This window comes from Chrysemys picta, chromosome 16, assembly GCF_011386835.1.
Source record: "Chrysemys picta bellii isolate R12L10 chromosome 16, ASM1138683v2, whole genome shotgun sequence".
Taxonomy (NCBI): Eukaryota; Metazoa; Chordata; order Testudines; family Emydidae; genus Chrysemys; species Chrysemys picta.
Window position 1 is genome coordinate 97,203 of NC_088806.1, and position 21,034 is coordinate 118,236.

Below are 21,034 nucleotides of genomic sequence, written 5' to 3' on the forward strand. Positions count from 1 at the left end.
AGACTAGATCAGGGTTCAAAAAAGAACTAGAGAAGTTCATGGAGGCTAGGTCCATCAACGGCTATTAGCCAGGCCTGTGTGTGCCAGGAGCTGGGAATGGGTGACAGGGGATGGATCACTCGGTGATTCCCTGTTCTGTTCATCCCCTCTGGGGCACTTGGCATTGGCCACTGTCAGTAGACAGAAGAACAGGAGTACTTGTGGCACCTTAGAGACTAACAAATTTATTAGAGCATAAGCTTTCGTGGACTACAGCCCACTTCTTCGGATGCATATAGAATGGAACATATATTGAGGAGATATATATACACACATACAGAGAGCATAAACAGGTGGGAGTTGTCTTACCAACTCTGAGAGGCCAATTAATTAAGAGAAAAAAAACTTTTGAAGTGATAATCAAGCTAGCCCAGTACAGACAGTTTGATAATAAGTGTGAGAGTACTTACAAGGGGAGATAGAGTCAATGTTTGTAATGGCTCAGCCATTCCCAGTCCTTATTCAAACCGGAGTTGATTGTGTCTAGTTTGCATATCAATTCTAGCTCAGCAGTTTCTCTTTGGAGTCTGTTTTTGAAGTTTTTCTGTTGTAATATAGCCACCCGCAGGTCTGTCACTGAATGACCAGACAGGTTAAAGTGTTCTCCCACTGGTTTTTGAGTATTTTGATTCCTGATGTCAGATTTGTGTCCATTAATTCTTTTGCGTAGAGACTGTCCGGTTTGGCCAATGTACATGGCAGAGGGGCATTGCTGGCACATGATGGCATATATCACATTGGTAGATGTGCAGGTGAACGAGCCCCTGATGGTATGACAGGATACTGGGCTAGATGGACCATTGGTCTGACCCAGTCTGGCCGTTCTCATGTTGTTAGGAACCCAGGAGCTCTCAGCCACCGTGGGCAGTAGGGGGATCCCACACCTCCCAGCCATCACGGGCAGACCCTGCAGCTCCCAGCAGTCATGGAGGACTCTGGAGCTGCAGCCACAGGTGATGGGGGGGGGGGGTGACACCCAGGAGCAGGTGGTAGATGGCCCCTGCTTCCCCATTTTGTCAGGGACAGGTCAGGGCTTCCATCAATTTTTGTTTAATGCCCATGACTTTTATTAAAAATAACCATGACAAAAATCTTAGCTTAACAATGATGGGTCAACTTGCCACCCACTTCCCCAACACTTTAGCCCCCTGTAGCAAACATGACCCTACCCCCCACCCACACACCCAGGGTGCTACTGACACTAAAACAACCTAAAAACCCTACTTATCAATCACTATTGACTGAACTGCACTTGATGTTTTTTCATATCATCATGGAAGGAGCAGAGAAAAGGCATAAAATAAAATGAGAAATGACTATTTCAGTAAATAGTCCTGTTCTCAAAGTCCCCAGTAAACCTGAGCTACAGTCTGGCAAATAAAATTTATATCTGATTATGTGAACAAATGTCCCCCACGAGGAAAACCCCACATCACACAAGATACATCCAGCTTCATATAACTAGAAATTCCGGAGCAGGTTAAATATGACGACTGTAGCCTGATTTAGGGTGTGCTGATAACATTAATTTAATTTATTTATTTTATTAATTACAATATTAATAGGATTGGTTTTAGGCTTGCCAATTTGTTTGATTAGAAGATAAAAGTTTTTGTTTCGAATCAGGCTTCACAGAATTTACAAAGGACCCTCAGGGGTATGACAGGAAGGTCACACTGAGACAGATAGAGCCTTAAAGACTTTTTATTAAAATCAATGAAATAGTAAGTCAATGGTAAAATACCCAGAGTTACAATTGCATTACCGCTATTCAAAAGATGCATATAATACTATATTATCATATGTAACAAAGCTTTGGTTAACATACTCACACCCTTCCTTGATAACCTGGGGGTAAGAGAAACAGGACAAGCCTTGCAGTTCAGGTTTCTCAATTCTTGATGCAGAGCTTAGAAAAACTAATGCTAAGAGCTAACTTAGGGTTTACTTGACTAACAAACTTAAAACCTAATAAACAAAACTAAGAATAAAAGCTTAGGGAAACCGAGCTTAGCCTAGTTCCCTTGAAACAAAGTTTAAGAACAAGTACAGCCTACTACTAACAGTAGCCATCGTAGATAGAATAGAGTGAGTGAGTGAGTGTGAGTAAGATCGAGTGGAGTGCAGTGCTCTAGCGAGATGGGTCACCTCTTTTATAGGGCACAAGTGCTGGAAATCCTTCCTCCTATGCCCACATTTTATTCCTCCCCCACAAATGTTAGGGTACACTTACCCCACAGGCTAGTAGGTTTGTGCGTATCGAAGACACATATACGCACATACGTTTCCTTGTGGTGTCCCTGTTAAGACTGTGGGTACCAAACTGAAAACCTCCTTATGCCATTCTTCATTATCTATTGGTCTAGGTAGAAGATTATAGACATAGGCGTGGATACTTATTTATTTAGGTAACAAGATATAGGTTAATTTTACAGGAACTCCTCACTTAAAGTCGTCCCAGTTAACGTTGTTTCGATGTTAAGTTGCTGATCAATTAGAGAACATGCTCATTTAAAGTTGTGCAATGCTCCCTTTTAACGTCGTTTGGCAGCTGCCTGTTTTGTCCACTACTTGCAGGAAGAGCAGCCCGTTGCAGCTAGCTGGTGGGTGGTTGAAACAAGGGTGGACCAGCAGCCCCCCCCATCAGCTCTCCCCTCCCCTAAATTCCCTGTGCAGCAGCTGTCCCTCCCCCCACTGCCATGTGCTGCTCCTTGCCTTGGAGCTGCTCCCAGAGACTCCTGCTTGCTGTACGGGGGGAGGGGGGCTAATGTCAGGGCGTCTCCCTCTCCCCCTCCCCCGTGCTCCGGCACCCCGCTTACCCTATCTTCCATAGAGCAGGGGGGGACACACGATGGAGGGAGGGAGCTTCTAGGCAGTAGCTGCGGTCTCAGGTCTCAGCAAGCTCATTTAATTAACAAGGCAGTGTACTTAAGCCTGGGGTCAGCTACTTAAAGGGGAAATGCACATTTTTTCTCTCATACACAGGGTGTGTGTCTTTGTCTCTGTCTGCCCTACCACCTTTCCTGCTGCCTTGTAGTGTTGTGAGAGTTAACCCTTGAGGGCTCAGCCAATTGCTAGTTCATTTAGCAATAAGGCATTCCCTGGGAAATATCCCACCCTCTGACTCCTCCACCTCAACCAAGCTTCACAATCATCATCACTGTGTACCAGTATTAAATTGTGTTTAAAACTTATAGTGTGTGTGTGTGTGTGTGTGTCTGTGTGTGTAAAAATAGTCTTTTGTCTGGTGAAAAAAAATTCCCTGGAACCTAACCCCCTCATTTACATTAATTCTTATGGGGAAATTGGATTTGCTTAACATCGTTTCGCTTAAAGTCGCATTTTTCAGGAACATAACTACAATGTTAAGTGAGGAGTTCCTGTGCTTTTCTGGGTAAATTGTCTTAATATAGAGGTGTTAAATTTCCTTAGCTTAACATACAGGAAATGGCCTGTAGGTCTCTTGCGTTACAGCCAAGATTACTTTAATATAAATCTATAAACCTATTACAATAAACCAAATTCTTAAACTTATACGAAAAAATATATCTATGCAAGCAAGCTGGTTAGTCCTATAGGGCAGGCTACACGACTCAGAATCAAGACAAGAGATTCTCCCATTGCATTCTCCTCTGAGCCGTTCAAACCTCCTTCACTCATTAGTTTTGATTCATATTATTTACAAAAGTTCTAGCATCGTCGTAATGGAAAAAAACAAAAAACAAACCAACCAGACAACCTCCCCATCTGCAAAAAATCCCATCTCAGTAGGAAAAGTCCTGCAACAGGCCTTGCCAACAGTTGGAAACTGGGATTTAAACTCCAAATGATTTCACTATATTTGAGATTTATTCAAATTCCCCATCCAGGTCTGTGCAACGTCACACACCGATCATAGCATATGTGCTGGTAGCTGGAGCAGCCTCACGTGCCCCCGAGGTCTCAGCCACAGTCACACACCCCTATTCCCACCACACAGAGGCAGCACACAGGGAAACTGAGGCACACGCAGTATTCATGCAAAACAGTAAAACTCACATAGGCTCAACGGTAAAACTCACATACAACATAACAAAGGAAAATCCCCACTTCATCACACCCTCTATCCCGGCTCCTTCTCTGTTATATTTACATTGAGAAAAAGGGTACAAAACCCAACTGCTATTCAGCAGAACCCAGTGCAACGTGAGAACAACTGGGAATGAGGCAATCTGTCCCTAATGGGGGAACCTGGTGACTAACAATCACTTTACAGTGGGAGGAAAAGTATAAACGTGATGCTCCAAATTTAGTTAGACTAGGAAAAGTGATGGAGGTTGTGTCCAGTGGTGAGGAAATTTGCTATGTTATCCTGGCCGCTATATGGGCTATTTTCTTCATTGAAAAAAATAGTTATGTTTTTACATGAGGATCCCTAACTCAATTTAGCTAACTCCATGGAAAACCCTAGTGGAGTCAAAACCCAGGTAGATTTAACCTCCATTTACCTAGTAAAGATCACTCCTGGTTCCCCCACCTGGGACTGAGGGACATTCCCGTTGGAGGGATCCACACTTCCATGACACAGAACAAAGGAGTTGATGAAAAACACTGTGGGCTTTGTCACGGAGTCCCCGGGCGATGCTCTGGAAGTGCTCCCCACAAAGCCAGTCAGGACTTTGGGGAGCCTCCTCTCCCTCGGAGCAAACCATCTTCAGGGCAAGAAGCTCACACAGCTTCACCTCCTGGGTCTCTCCTGGGAGCATTCAGCATATGTCCCTCCGTGCGCTTCCCACAGCGAGTCCACCCCGGCAGGGTCCTGGGGAAGCCAAAGGGTTCTGCACCCCCCACTTCGCAGTCAGACGTGACTCTCAGCCAGCCAGTAAAACAGAGGTTTATTAAATGACAGGAACACGGTCTAAAACAGAGCTTGTAGGTACAGCGGCGAATGGGACCCCTCGGCCGGTCCATTATGGGGTTCAGAGAGCCAGACACCCACGTCTGCCCTCACTCCTAGTCCCCAGGTAGCTCCAACTCTGAAAACCCCCTCCGGCCCTTCCTTCTCCCGGCTTTGTCTCTTTCCCAGGCCAGGAGGTCACCTGATCTCTTTGTTCACCTTTAGCTATTTCCTTGCAGGGGGGGAAGGGGCCCTGGCCATTTGTTGCCAGGGAGACAGAGTGTCAGTGATTTATGGGCACTGGCCTTTCCCCACCACCTACATAGGGGAAACTGAGGCACCCACACAGTATTCAGAGGAAACATTAAGAACAGTCCCACTTCTTCACAGACTTCACTCCAAGGAAGGGTGAGCTGCAAAAAGGAAAAGCAGACAACTCGCCTGAAGGAGCTGAGACGCCACAAATGCTGCCTTAGAGTTCACTACTTGGGAATTAGCAAAAGGAAAAAACAATCTTTTCTGAGACCCAGACAAGATTTTCATGGTGTTTATCTCCCTTGCAGCTTCTGTGGTGATACATAAGAGAAGAGCTGTGATGGAAAAATTTCCCACACTCACAGCATTTATAGGGTTTTCTCTCCTGTGTGGTTCCTCTGATGCGTAATAAGGCCTGATCTCCCAGCGAAGGTTTTCCCGCACTCATGGCATTTATAGGGTTTCTCTCCTGTGTGGCTCCTCTGATGTGCAATAAGGCCTGATCTCCCAGGGAAGGTTTTCCCGCACCCACAGCATTTATAGGGTTTCTCTCCTGTGTGGATCCTCTGATGTGCAATAAGGTGTGAGCTCCAAGTGAAGGTTTTCCCGCACTCACAGCATTTATAGGGTTTCTCTCCTGTGTGGCTCCTCTGATGTGTAATAAGGCCTGATCTTCCAGCGAAGGTTTTCCCACACTCATGGCATTTATAGGGTTTCTCTCCTGTGTGGATCCTCTGATGTGCAATAAGGTGTGAGCTCCGAGCGAAAGTTTTCCCGCACTCACAGCATTCATAGGGTTTCTCTCCTGTGTGGCTCCTCTGATGGGTAATAAGGTGTGAGGAGTGAGCGAAGCTTTTCCCGCACTCACGGCATTTATAGGGTTTCTCTCCTGTGTGGCTCCTCTGATGTGTAATAAGGCCTGAGATCTGAGTGAAGGTTTTCCCGCACTCACGGCATTCATAGGGTTTCTCTCCTGTGTGGCTCCTCTGATGCGTAATAAGGTGTGAGCTCCGAGCAAAGGTTTTCCCGCACTCACAGCATTCATAGGGTTTCTCCCCTGTGTGGCTCGTCTGATGTCTAATAAGGCCTGAGCTCCGAGCGAAAGTTTTCCCGCACTCACAGCATTTATAGGGTTTCTCCCCTGTATGGATCCTCTGATGGCGAATAAGGTTTGAGCTCTGAGCGAAGGTTTTCCCGCACTCACAGCATTTATAGGGTTTCTCCCCTGTGTGGCTCCTCTGATGGCTAATAAGGTGTGAGCGCTCAGTGAAGGTTTTCCCGCACTCGCAGCATTCATGGGGCCTCACTCCGGTATGGATTCCATGATGGTGTGAGCGCCTCCTGAACTTTTCCCCACTCTCAAATCCCGTGTTATTTCTCTCTCCCGTCAGGATTCTCTGCTGGGCCGTGGCTTCCTTGAGGCCTTTATGAGTTCCCCGATAATTAACAGATATTCCAACTTTCTGCGCTAGCTGGTTTCCCTGCTGCTTCTCTGGTCTATGCTGCCCCCGAGAGCCTTTTCCCTTCTCACAACTCCTGGACACACTCCCTTTGCATCTTTGCAACAACGCCCCATGCGCTTCCACTTGCTCCTCTTCCTGCTGAGGATTCTGCTCCACGGTCTCTCTCACCATCCCCTCACCTGCTGGGACAGAGAAAGAAAACCTCAGAAAGCGGAAGGGAAAAGGGGAGAACAAACCAAGAGAATAGCTGGAGATGGAAAAAAATCAGGGACTGAATTTCTCCCAAAGGGGAGCGAGGAGAGGATCAATTCTGCATCCAGTCCCCACCCAAACACTCAGGGAGAAGGGAGTTTGGGGTGGGAACTACTGCCAGGAGTTAGGATGGATAGGAAGCCATGAACAGTGTCTGCCCTGAGGATATGACACCTGCTGGGGGCCATCCTGAACCCAGAGACCTCACAAGGTCTTTGTTGGGAATCCCAGCTGTTTCCTTCAAACACTGAGAAGGTTTAATGATCCCTCACCCAAGCAGCTGCCTCTCAAGCTCTCTCTTTCCTCTGAGCCCTGGAGATCTGGGGTCCATGGCTCTTCCCCTCGTTCCAGTTGGGAGATGACACCGGGTTTGGAAACTGGGAACCCTGCTCAGAGGAAAGAAGACAAGTGAGATCAGGTAACACGCAAAAGAAGAAGTTACTCAACTTGTGCATCAACGATAGTTCTTTGAGATGTGTCTCCCTATGGGTGCACCATTGAACGTGCTAGCACATTAACAATAGCTGTGTAGACCAGTGGCTTTCCACACTACTGTACCCCTTTCAGGAGCCTGATTTGTCTTGCGTACCTTCAAGTTACACCTCATTTAAAAACGACTTGCTTATAAAATCAGACATAAAAATACAAAAGTGTCACCGCACACCATGAATTGCTGACTTTCTCATTTTTACCATATCATTATGAAATAAATAATTGGAATATAAATATTTTACTTACATTTCAGGGTATATTATATAGATCAGTATAAACAAGTTATTGTATGAAATTTTACTTTGTGCTGACTTGGCTAGTGATTTTTCCGTAGCAACTCTGGATAGGGTGACCAGACGTCCCGATAAAATCGGGACCGTCCCGATATTGTGGCGTTTGTCCCACGTCCCAACCGATGTTTGGTCAGGATACAATTTGTCCTGATATTTCGCGGTACTACTACTACTTTTTTTTTTTTTTTTTGCTCCGATGTCCCGATATTTTCTTCCTCTCATCTGGTCACCCTAACTCTGGAAGAACTCTGCGTACACACCCAGGGGTACACATACTGCTGGTGTAGAGACTGAGCTGCAACACAGACGCAGTTATATACAGCCCGCCAAGGCCAGTCTGGGGACCCAGGCTGGGAGGGTCTCTCCCAGAGGCAGCACAGACATCCCAAAGTGCAGTACAGTTGTGTTCTCACGTTCTGCTTCCCTTGGACCCAGTCATTACACATTAACCTCCAGTCTTTGACACTTACACCGTCCAGTGTGCTGCATTCATATGTGGACAGTCCTTGATAGTGTTTCCATGTAAATGGAGACAGGCCTATGCTGCTTCAACAGGAATTACATCCCCATCCCAGAAGAGGAATTCACTGCTTCACACCCAGTGACTAACAAAGCAAATTGAGAGGGAAGCTGACCCATGCATACTTTTCATTAAAAATCCTACTAAATAAAGCCCCCATTCTCCAGAGGGAGACACGGTCAAAATGAAGGGCTAGGACCATGAATCATAACATCACAGAAACAAACAGGGTAAAGGGACCTCAAGATGTCAGCTAGTCCATCCTCCAGCCCTGAGGCAGGACCAAGTATACACAGACCATCTGTCTAACCTCTTCTTAAAAACCTCCAGTGACCAGGATTCCACAACCTCTCTTGGTAACGTATTCCTGTACTCATCTATATGCACAGTTGGAAAGTTTTTCCTAAGATCCAACCTAAACATCCCATGCTGCAGAACAAGCCAGTTATCCTCTCCTGCTTAGGGTTAGGGTAGGGAGAAGTAGTAAGGCAGGGGCAGGCAAACTTTTTGGCCTGAGGACCACATCGGGTTTCCAAAATTGTATGGAGGGCCGGATAGGGGAGGCTGTGCCTCCCCAAAGAGCCAAGCGTGGCCAGGCCCCTGACCCCTAACTGACCCCCCCTGCTTCTCGCCCCTGACGGTACCCCCGGGACTCCTACCCCATCCAACACCCCCGTTCCCTGATGGGCCCCCCCGGGACTCATGCCCCATCCACCACCCCCCAGTCCACCTGACCGCCCAGGACCCTCCACCCCAACTGCCCCCTGCCATATATGAATGCATATATGACATAACTGGAATATGTTTTATGCTACATATGCCATGTAACATATCTATGTAAAAGTTATGATCTACTGAATCTATTAATCCTATTTGTATGCACATATCATTTTTGTATTTTAAGTTATGAATATTGGCTGTATACTTGTCTGATTCTAAGTGGGTTTTAGTGAAGCAGTTGGTCAGCTTCCTGAGAAAAGACTATTCTCAGTAAGTGCCCAATCAAGAAGCCCTTAAGCCAACAATGAATTTGGAGACGCCAATCCACATCTGAGCTTTCCCAGGCATGTGGCTTGGCTGGTAAGGAACTCAGTCATGCATGGACATGTGACTTGCCCAGGTGACTCCAAAACTCCATTTTGTAGCTGGACTTTGCATAGGAGAGAGGAGGGGGTCTCCACCCACAAGAGAAAGTCTATTTAAACCCCTGGGAGACCCCTCCATTTTGTCTTTAGCTGGCTAAAGAGAGAGCCTCCCCACCCCAAAGATACCTGACAGAAACTGGAACAAAGGACAGTAACTACAGGGGGTGTGAGTGATTGCTGGACCCAGACTAGAAGGAGATTAGTCTGTAAAAGGAAGCTTACTGGGTGAGGTTTTTATCTGTATTCAATTTCTTAGACATAGACTTCCCTGTTTTATTTTATTTTGCTTGGTAATTCACCTTGTTCTGTCTGTTACTACCTGGAACCACTTAAATCCTACTTTCTGTATTTAATAAAATCACTTTTTACTTATTAATTAACCCAGAGTATGTATTAATACTTGGGGGGGGGGGCAAACAGCTGTGCATCTCTTTCTATCAGTGTTACAGACGGTGAACAATTTATGAGTTTAAAGCTTATACAGGGTAAAACGGATTTATTTAGGGTTTGGACCCCGTTGGGAGTTGGGCTTCTGAGTGTTAAAGTCAGGAACACTTCTGTAACTTGCTTTCCAATTAAACCTGCAGCTTTGGGGGCACATGGATCAGGCCCTGGGTCTGCGTTGGAGCAGACTGGCGTGTCTGGCTCAGCAAGACAGGGTGCTGGAGGCCTAAGCTGGCAGGGAAAGCTGGGTCAGAAGTAGTTTTGGCACATCAGTTGGCAGCTCCCAGGGGGTTTCTGTGATCCAACCCTCACAACAGGTATTCCTCATTTCAGTGCGGAGTGGTGTAGGCGGCGTCAATAAAGGCACACAAGGGTGTGTTCTTGCCACAGGGATTGTCAGCAGGCTGGTGCCATACGTGCACAGGGTCCCCAGGGCTCAGGGAGGGGTAAGTGAAGGCAACGACTCAGACGGAATCCTCATTGGAAGGGTAAAGGGATGGTGACATTATGAAAGTCTGAGATGGATTGTGTGCCGTAGGCTCAGTGTCTGAGTGCAGGCCAGGGGCAGGCAGCTTCTGTTCCCCAAATCGGACCTAATCCCAAGTTTTGCAGTGTTAGCGTTTGCGCTGTCCTGCACCTGTGCTCTATTCCCAAAGTGTTCTCTAGCGGGGAGGGCAGAGCGCCGGTCTGTGTCTCATTGGCCTATCGGGGTGTTGCTGAAACAGGGCAAAGTTGAGGCTGCATGTGAACCTTAACTCTTCATTTCCCCTTCTAAGAACCTAGGGGACAGGAATCCTTACCCAGCGAGGTCATGTTCTCATAGTTCTCCTGCATGACGTCTCTGTAGAGGGCTCTCTGAGCGGGGTCCAGCAGAGCCCACTCTTCCCTGGTGAAATACACAGCCACCTCCTCGAAAGTCACCGGCCCCTGAAAAAACAAGAGCGCCCCACTCTGCACCTGCTGCCCAGTGACATCCCCACCACTCACAAGGGAGGAGGGCCAATCACATGGAAGTTCTGGGAGGCAGGCAGGATCCCACCCCCTCCCTATCAGAGGAGCCAGGAGGCATCAGGGTGAGGAGCGAAAGAGAGAGAGCCCCTCGCCCCTTCTAGCAGACAGAGATGGCAGGGGGTCTTCCCGTTCAGCACTCACCTACCAGCCAGAAGCTGATACAGGAGATGGAGCCCCCAGCAGGGTCCGGGGACAGCCCCCTGGCAGGAATCCTAACACCCTCCCCAGTGCCAGCGGTTGGATGGGACGGGATGGGATGTCTTCCCCGGGCCTCATAGGCGGTTGCCCTCTGGCTAGTAGGTTCAGACTCCAGTATTGGAGGCTGGTACGTTTCCCTAGCCCAGTCCAGGGGGGTTGTTACCCGCTTGCGAAATTAGGGAATTTCCACCCACAAACCCGATGGGTCTGTTGCTAGAATCTAGGCCCCACCATAAACAAATCCCATCAGGTTTGTCACACCCTGTCCCCCCCCCTTTCTCCACCCTGTGTATTTCCTGCCCCCTCCCACCTCCTGACCACCCCCAAAAGCACCCACCTTCTATGTCTTTACTGCTCTTCTCCCGTCAACAGGAGCCCACCAGCAACTCCCCAATAATCCCTACCTGAGCTGGCTCCGTGGCAGCCATTTCCCTGGTCCCTGGTAGGATGGGACGTAACGCTGCAGCCTGTCAGGGCAAGAAGTGGACGTGTCAGAACAGGACAATAACGTCACATCTCAATTCCCCCCGGCTCTTTCCTCGCAGACGGATGTTCTCAACTCTGTCATGCAAATAACATAAATATTCAAAACACAATTAGTAACGGGGAGGGGGAACATGGGACTCTGAATTCCTTTTCTAACAGGTGTCTGGGTAGTTAAACAAACACAGAGTCCAATGAGTTCTTGGAATGTGTTAGGGACACCTGTTTGCTTCAGAAGATGGAAGTAGTAACCAGGGGGATTTTAACCAGGCACCAGGCATTTTAGGTGTGAAGAAAAATTTGGTAGGCCTCAACGTTGGTCAAGCTAGTAGGCCTGAAGCACTGGCCAAGCTAGTTTTGTATATGAAGAGCCAAATGGAAAGTCCCCAAATCCGAGCAATGGCTTTCTGTGTATGGGGGCAGGAGACGGCGGAGTGTAAAGTCCCCAAACAGAACAATTTGCAATAGCCAAGTTTAAGACATAAATAACCACAATAGAAGCGTTAGTAAAGTCAAACCGCAAAAGGACCAGACTGGGAATAACAATAACAGGAAGGACCAAATAAGGGAGATGATTGTTCTTTTTGCTTTTGACCTGTATTGATTTTGCAATGTATTCCAAATAAGGTAATTGATATGGAAGTATGTGTAATTTGTCTGTGGTTTTAAGCTTTAAAAAGCTGTGTGTTCCTTGAATCGGGGGGGCAGCGCTGAATAGCTGTCACCCCTTGCATGCTCGTAATCAATAAAGGTACCTCAGGCTAATCTGATTCCAAACACAACAGGTGGATCATTTTTCCACATCAATTGGTGCCGTCACTCAGATAGACAGCGACTCCCGAACTGGAGGACCACGAGCTGTTCCCCACCAGACCCTGGGCCCATCAGAACAGTAAGAGACCTTTTTGAATTCTGTAGTTCGGGTTTCTGGTGGAGGATCGTCCGTAGGTTCTGGGTTTCGGTGAGTTGCACGCTCTAGCCGGACCTTTTTGCTGCCAGGCAAGCCTGACGCCCTTTTGTTCTGTTCCCCGGGAAGTGCCCTATGTGTGCCTAAATAAGCCTCTGTATTGATTTGTGTGCCAGTGTAAATGCCTGTGTGAAAGTGAGCGGTTATAAGGGTCACAGGAAGACGCCCAGAGCTCTCTGCGAAGCCGTTGGCTCATGACTGGAGATGCCTCTAAAGCAAGCCCTGTGACTCCACCTACTGGGGCCGAAACAGAAAGGCCCTGACTGAAGTAGCCTCGCTCTGCTGGCTTGACCGGCGAGGGGACTGCCGGGTCTAGGTTTGTGTGTCCCTATCTTCTACCATCTTTGAACAGTCTGGTTTCCTTTCCCTCTTTTCTCTGGTTCTCCTCCTCCGTCGGTAAAAGGTGATCTGATGAGCCAATAACTGCTCTGATCACCTCGCCTGAAGCAATAGAGTATGCGGCGTTCCTCTCTCCGAAACTAGATGACGCTCTTTGCTGAAAGGTGATTGGTTGTAAGGACAGTTGTGGACACCCTATATAAACCTTTCCCTGTGTGAGAGACCCGAGTGAAAGGGATTTGGAAAATGGGGGCTGGTGAGACAAAAGGGATCACTGCCCTGCCAAAAGGGCACACCTGAGTATTGTATGTTTGTATGTAAGTAAATTGCAGTCCTTTCACTTGTAAGAGAATGGGATCCCACAAAGCCAGTTCGATGCATATTCTAATTGGCATGAAGAAACAGAAAATGGTGCCATGAATCTCAAATGAGGAGTCTCAAGGCCTCCCAGGAGAAATTTACCACACAATTAAATGAGTTAAAAGGGGAATTGGCAAAGAATTTAAGAACAGTCCCACTTTATCACAGCCAGCTTAGTTGAATTTAATGTTTTTTCTGAATACTGTGTGGATGCCTCAGTTTCCCCTATGCAGTTCTTAAGTATCTAGGTGGTGGGAGAAGGGGGGTGTGATTGTTGTAGAGCCCTAGAGGGCAGATGTGATGCTGTCTGGACAGAAAATGGCCCACACTCTCTCTTCTGGCAACTAATGACCTGGGCCCCTCCTCTACAAAGGTGCCAGCTGAAGGTGTTGGAGAACAAAGAGATCAGGTGACCTCCTGGCCCGGGAAAGAGACAAAGGGAGAGGAGGGGCTGGAGAGTTTCAGTTTTCAGCTGGCTGGGAAAATGGAGGGGAGCCCAGACGGGGCTCTGGCCTCCCTGGGGCCCCCCAAGATGGACCTAACTGAGGGGGTCCTGTTGTCTGTACCCGCAAGACCTGTCTTGGACTGTGTTCCTGTCGTCTAAATAAGCCTTCTGTTTTACTGGCTGGCTGAGAGTCATGGTGAATCGCAGGAAGCCAAGGGTGCAGGGCCTTGTCTCCCCCAAACTCCGTGACACCGGCAAGAAACATTATGCAACAAAAGCCCCTTATGTTCACCCCTCAGTCAGTGTCTCCCCGTACTGAGGAAACAATCCCCTTGCGCCAGTTCCCGGGCATTGGTGCTTTGGGTCAGGAGATCTTGGTGTCTGTGCATGCACCTTGGTCTCCCATGGAATTGTATAATTTAATTAAAATTTTTCCGAAAATAAAAGAAAACCCTGTTAAATTCCAAGGAGAATTAAAAACTGTCATGCACTGTTACAACCCTACCTGGGCAGACTTAAACCAACTCCTGGAGGGAGTCCTGCCCAGGAAAACATTAAATCGCCTTTATCAGGCAGCCCGGTGGCCCATGGAGGACCCAGGCCACGACCAGGACACAATAAATAGGATTAGAAACAGGTGGTGGGAAGCAGTTCTCATAGTCTTCCCAAAGAAAGCAGATTGGGCCAAAATTAGCACCTGTAAACAAAGTAAAGAAAAGGATCCTGTCGTGGGTAGGAGAATGGACATAAGGAGGAAGGGTAGTGTAGATACCATTCTAATAGGTGATACTGGTGGTAGAATGTCTGGGCCTAATCAAGTAAAGAATGTGAGTGAAGCCAAACAGCAAGAATTAAGATGTTTGCACACCAATGCAAGGAGCCTAGGTAACAAAATGGAGGAACTAGAGTCACTGGTGCAGGAAGTGAAACCGGATATTATAGAGATAACAGAAACATGGTGGAATAGTAGTCAAGACTGGAGTACAGGTATTGAAGGCTATGTGCTGTTTAGGAAAGATAGAAATAAAGGCAAAGGTGGTGGAGTAGCATTGTATATCAATGATGAGGTAGACTGTAAAGCAGGGGTAGGCAACCTATGGCACGGGTGCCGAAGGCGGCATGCGAGCTGATTTTCAGTGGCACTCACACTGCCCGGGTCCTGGCCACCAGTCTGGGGGGCTCTGCATTTTAATTTAATTTTAAATGAAGCTTCTTAAACGTTTTAAAAACCTTATTTACTTTACATACAGCAATAGTTTAGTTATATTTTATAGACTTATAGAAAGAGACCTTCTAAAAACGTTAAAATGTATCACTGGCACGCGAAACCTTAAATTAGAGTGAATAAATGAAGACTCCGCACACCACTTCTGAAAGGTTGCCGGCCCCTGCTGTAAAGAAATAAGAGGGGATGGAATGGATAAGACAGAGTCTGTCTCGGCAAAAATCACATTGGGGAAGAAAGCTACTAGAGCCTCCCCTGGGATAGTGCTTGGGGTGTGTATAGACCACCGGGATCTGATCTGGATATGGCTAGAGACCTCTTTAATGTTTTTAATGAAGTAAATACTAATGGGAATTGTGTGATCATGGGAGAATTTAACTTTCCAGATATAGACTGGAGGACAAGTGCTAGTAATAATAATAGGGCTCAGATTTTCCTAGATGTGATAGCTGATGGATTCCTTCACCAAGTAGTTGCTGAACCAACAAGAGGGGATGCCATTTTAGATTTGGTTTTGGTGAGTAGTGAGGACCTCATAGAAGAAATGGTTGTAGGGGACAACCTTGGTTCAAGCGATCATGAGCTAATTCAGTTTAAACTAAATAGAAGGATAAACAAAAATAGATCTGTGACTAGGGTTTTTTATTTCAAAAGGGCTAACTTTAAAGAATTAAGGAAATTAGTTAGGGAAGTGGATTGGACTGAAGAACCTGAAGTAATTCCATGCTTCCTCCACCTTTAGATCCCCAAGTCAAAGTTGCAGAAACTATCAGAAGCCTGCATCCCAAGAAAGGGGAAAAAATTCATAGGCAGGAGTTGTAGACCAAGCTGGATGAGCAAGCATCTCAGAGAAGTGATTAAGAAAAAGCAGAAAGCCTACAAGGAATGGAAGATGAGAGTGATCAGCAAGGAAAGCTACCTCATTGAGGTCAGAACATGTAGGGATAAAGTGAGAAAGGCCAAAAGCCATATAGAGTTGGACCTTGCAAAGCGAATTAAAACCAATAGTAAAAGGTTCTATAGCCATATAAATAAGAAGAAAACAAAGAAAGAAGAAGTGGGACCGCTAAACACTGAGGATGGAGTGGAGGTTAAGGATAAGCTAAGCATGGCCCAATATCTAAACAAATACTTTGCCTCAGTCTTTAATGAGGCTAATGAGGAGCTTAGGGATAATGGTAGGATGACAAATGGGAATGAGGATATGGAGGTAGATATTACCACATCTGAGGTAGAAGCCAAACTCAAACAGCTTAATGGGACGAAATCGGGGGGCCCAGATAATCTTTATTCAAGAATATTAAAGGAACTGGCACATGAAATTGCAAACCCATTAGTAAGAATTTTTAATGAATCTGTAAACTCAGGGGTTGTACCATACGACTGGAGAATTGCTAACATAGTTACATACATTGCTAACATAACATGATCTGGGCACCTACAGGCCTGTCAGTTTGACATCTGTAGTATGCACGGTCTTGGAAAAAATTTTGAAGGAGAAAGTAGTTAAAAGACATTGAGGTTAATGGTAATTGCGACAATACAACATGGTTTTACAAAAGGTAGATCGTGCCAAACCAACCTCATCTCCTTCTTCGAGAAGGTAACAGATTTTTTTGGACAAAGGAAATGCAGTGGATCTAATTTACCTCAATTTCAGTAAGGCATTTGATACGGTTCCACATGGGGAATTATTAGCTAAATTGGAAAAGATGGGGATCAATATGAAAATTGAAAGGTGGATAAGGAACTGGCTAAAAGGGAGACTACAACGGGTCATACTGAAAGGTGAATTGTCAGGCTGGAGGGAGGTTACTAGTGGAATTCCTCAGGGATTGGTTTTGGGACCAATCTTATTTAATCTTTTTATTACTGACCTTGGCACAAAAAGTGGGAATGTGCTAATAAAGTTTGCAGATGAGACAAAGCTAGGAGGTATTGCCAATACAGAGAAGGACCGGGATATCCTACAGGAAGATCTGGGTGACCTTGTAAACTGGAGTAATAGGAATAGGATGAAATTTAATAGTTAACAGTGCAAGGTCATGCATTTAGGGATTAATAACAAGAACTATTGTTATAAGCTGGGGAGGCATCAGTTGGAAGTAACAGAGGAGGAGAAGGACCTCAGAGTATTGGTTGATCACAGGATGACTATGAGCCGCCAATGTGATATGGCCGTGAAAAAAGCTAATGTAGTCTCGGGATGCATCACATAAGGTATTTCCAGTAGAGATAAGGAGGTGTTAGTACCATTATACAAGGCACTGGTGAGACCTCCTCTGGAATACTGGGTGCAGTTCTGGTCTCCCATGTTTAGGAAGGATGAATTCAAACTGGAACAGATTCAGAGAAGGGCTACTAGGATGATCCGAGGAATGGAAAACCTGTCTTATGAAAGGAGACTCAAAGAGCTTGGCTTGTTTACCTTAACCAAGAGAAGGCTGAAGGGAGATATGATTGCTCTCTATAAATATATCAGGGGAATAAATACCAGGGAGGAGAGGAATTATTTAACCTCAGTACCAATGTGGACACAAGAACAAATGGATATAAACTGGCTATCAGGAAGTTTAGACTTGAAATTAGATGAAGGTTTCTAACCATCAGAGGAGTGAAGTTCTGGAACAGCTTTCCAAGGGGAGCAGTGGGGGCAAAAGACATATCTGGCTTCAAGACTAAGCTTGATAAGTTTATGGAGGGGATGGTATGATGGGATAGCCTAATTTTGGCAATTAATTGGTGTTTGACTATTAGCGTTAAATATGCCGAATGGCTTGTGATGGGACACTAGATAGGGTGGGATCTGAGTTACTACAGAGAATTCTTTCCTGGGTGTCTGGCTGGTGAGTCTTGCCCACATGCTCAGGGTTTAGCAGGTCGCCATATTTGAGGTCAGGAAGGAATTTTCCTCCAGGGCAGATTGGCAGAAGCCCTGGGGTTTTTTTGACTTCCTCTGCAGCATGGGGCATAGGTCACTTGCTGGAAGATTCTCTGCACCTTGAAGTCTTTAAACCATGATTTGAGGACTTCAATGGCTCAGACACAGGTTTGATACAGGAGTGGGTGGGTGAGATTCTGTGGCCTGCATTGTGCAGGAGGTCAGACTAGATGATCATAATGGTCCCTTCTGACCTTAAAGTCTATGATTCTATGAATCTAAATGAAATTTTAGCAGCTACCCAACACTATCACCGCCACATTGAAACTAAGTTAATGACAATCCAGCTCCAGGACATGCAGGGACCCCACAATAGCTGCCCATTGCGGGGGAGAAGGGAAAGGCCAAACGAAGGTCCCCACCATCCACCTCCCAGGGACCAGCGCTGGTGTGTGTCACTATTGCAAACAGATGGGCCATTGGCAAAGGGAATGTCCCTACCGCCCTGGCCGCTCCCGAAGCGGTAGGGGTGGGTAATGTTCTTGTGCCCCACCCAGTCTCTCCACCTCTGCCCGTTTCTATCAGTCCCCTGTCTGACTGACATGCTTTCATCCTCAGTCCTTGTTCACCGGTTAACCTTTTGGGAAGAAACTTGCTGTGTAAACTGAATTGCACAATCTACTGTACCCCAGATGGCGTGTATCTGGACGTGCCTGATCTCGCTCACAATGAGGTCCTGACAGTTTTGTTTGTGGACACTCCAAAGGAGGAGACCGACCCCAGCCCTTCCTCATCTGCCCAACCAGCTAAAATTCACCCGCATCCTCTCTCAAAATTGGCCAAGGAAGGAATTTGACCTGTAATCTCCTCCTCAATTCAGCCAGGAGTCATTATTCCTACAGTCGGTGCGTGTAACTCCCCCATTTTACCGTGCTGTTAATGCTGCTGTTCTTCCTACCTTTCCCATTGTTCCCAGCCCTGCTACTATCCTTTCCTACAATGCACCGGTGCTGAGGGGTTAATAGGTGTGTATAAATAAATAAAAGGGGGGTTAGTCAAAAGCCCATCCTCCTCGCTAAATTGGTAGTGAAACAATGCCTGTGCCCGTAAAAAATAATAATAATAATGCAACAAGGAAAAAGGATCGGGCCCAGACAAGCAGGCAACCGCAGTTTGAGGAAGTTAAAAGAAAAAGTAAAAAGTTAACGCTGTAGTTACTGGAGGAAATTAAGCAGTGAAACTTTGTACAAATGTTAAAAGAAGGTGTCATGAAAAGAAAATTCTTGGTTTCTTTGCAGCTATTCCTTTGAAAAAAAGGCCCATTTCTCCAGAGGAGTGTCTGTAAATAGTCCAGGCAAGCGGTTATTTAAGTTGAATCATTTAACTATGAACAAGTTAGTCAAATTTGCTAAAGAACACTCCTGGTGTATACAATCTTTGTTTTATAAGTTTGAGATGAATTGGTGTTGTTTTAAGGTTGTGAAACCAAGAAATACTTTTGCCAAACAAAAGAAACGAGTGTTGTTTAATTTTGGTATTTAGCATTTAATCCTTAAGGTAACTTAATGCTTTACAAGATTTAAAATGTTGTTTTTTAATAAAAACCAAAGTTGTGGCTGCAGCAGGGCAGTCAAGGCCAGGAGAATGGGAAAAGATTTTAAATCTGTTTTGGCAACAAATAGCAGATAGAAGCTGTAGTCAGTGCCCCACGCTAAGCCTTAAGGTGGCTCTGTGTAATCAACGGTCACTTTGCCAAAGGGGAGCCAAAATGGATTGTTTTCCTTTTCAAATCAATGTGTGTTTGAAAGCATAAGTTAAAAGTTAGAAGTTAATTGTGCCCTTTTAAAACAAAGTCCCTAAGCGGATGATAACTTTAAAGCAAGCCGAAAATATCTGTGTTAATGCAAATCACCTAAATAATAAAGATAGAAGCCATTAAAACCAGAGCTGCCTATAAAACGAATACAGAAAAATATGGGGAGTAATTCCTCAGTTTTGCCTGCAATCAGCAAGGGTGTTTGTAAAAAAAATAATATTTTAAGCAATAATCTGCTAACCCCAAGGGGGTAAAAATATGCTCTCTTTGTCTTTCAGAAAAATAGGAAAAGCTGATACTGACTGAAAAGCCAAAAATGTTCTTGGAGTGTTGCTGGGTACACTTTGCATCCTGATCGCCTTTGGCGCTTCCCAGATGACCGCCTGGTTGCGCCCAGGGTGCTTTTGCCCTATTTGGCTCACATGCACCATGGAGTGGCGCACGCGGGCAAAAGGGAAATGATTGCTGTAGTCAAATGAGACTGGTTTGTACCGGATTTTTCTCCTGTGGCCCAGCAATACTGCCAACAGTGTGTAATATGCAAGCAACATTAGGTTGGTAAAGCTGTCAAGGTTAGGCAGGCAGCAGATCCCCCTTCCTGGGGACCTTTTAGAAATATTTGGATTGATTTTATTTAAATGTTTAAATATTGTAATTATAAGTGTGTTAGTTTTAGTTACCGTATTTTCCAAATGGGTTGAGGCCTTTCCCTGTAAAAAGGCAGATGCCAAAACTGTTGTAAAACTTTGTTTAAGGATTTTGTACCATGATTTGACATACCTGTGAGTAGCAACAGTGACTATGGACCTAATTTTACTGGACAAATTGTAACAAGTTATGTGTAGCTTTACAGATCCAACACAATCTCCACTGCCCCCCCACCCGCAGTCTGCCGGGACACTGAAATGTCAAAATGGGATTTTGAAAAATAAACTGGCCAAGACTGTGCTGAAACTAATTTAAAGTGGCCAAATGCCCTCCCATTAGCATTAATGAATATGAGGGCCACTCCCAATCGAAAAACGAAACTCAGCCCTCATGAAATTCTAACAGGGCGCCCAATGCGACTACCGGCTGCACCCCTCTGGCCCTGGCTCAGTGGACAGTCATTTAAATAACACTGTCACGGAGTGCCCGGGCGATGCTCTGGAACTGCTCCCCACAAAGCCAGTCAGGACTCTGGGGGAGCCTCCTCTCTCTTCAGGGCAAGAAGCTCACATGGCTTCACCTTCCTGAGTCTGACCTTGGAGCATTCAGCATCCTCTGCCCCTCCGTGCGCTTCCCACAGCGAGTCCACCCTGGCGGGGTCCTGGGGAAGCCATAGGGTCCTGCACCCCCCACTTCGCCATCAGACGTGACTCTTAGCCAGCCAGTAAAACAGAGGTTTATTAGATGACAGGAACACGGTCTAAAACAGAGCTTGTAGGTACAGAGAACAGGACCCTTCAGCCGGGTCCATTTTGGGGGGCAGTGAGCCAGACAACCCCCCTCTGCACTTCTCTCCTCTTTCCCAGCTAGTCCCAAACTGAA

The 21,034-nt window shown here is 46.2% G+C and overlaps 1 protein-coding gene across 8 annotated transcripts in view; it reads right to left on the reverse strand.

Annotated features, from left to right (window-relative positions):
- Positions 1–1,727: 1,727 nt before the first annotated feature.
- Positions 1,728–21,034, reverse strand: part of LOC101946483 (zinc finger protein 501-like) — a 41,662-nt gene continuing 22,355 nt past the window's right edge. For 3 of the 8 annotated variants that reach the window (XM_065570241.1, XM_065570242.1, XM_065570239.1), the window contains 4 exons: positions 11,393–11,549; positions 10,580–10,706; positions 7,158–7,271; positions 1,728–6,812 (listed from right to left, as the gene is read on the reverse strand). In XM_065570241.1, the coding sequence (XP_065426313.1) occupies positions 5,539–6,812; positions 7,158–7,271; positions 10,580–10,706; positions 11,393–11,416 (1,539 nt within the window). In that variant the 5' untranslated portion in view covers positions 11,417–11,549 and the 3' untranslated portion in view covers positions 1,728–5,538. Of the gene's footprint in view, positions 6,816–7,157; positions 7,272–10,579; positions 10,707–11,392; positions 11,550–21,034 lie in introns of all 8 variants that reach the window. The other 5 variants (XR_010593251.1, XR_010593250.1, XM_065570238.1 and 2 more) reach the window with 5 other exon arrangements.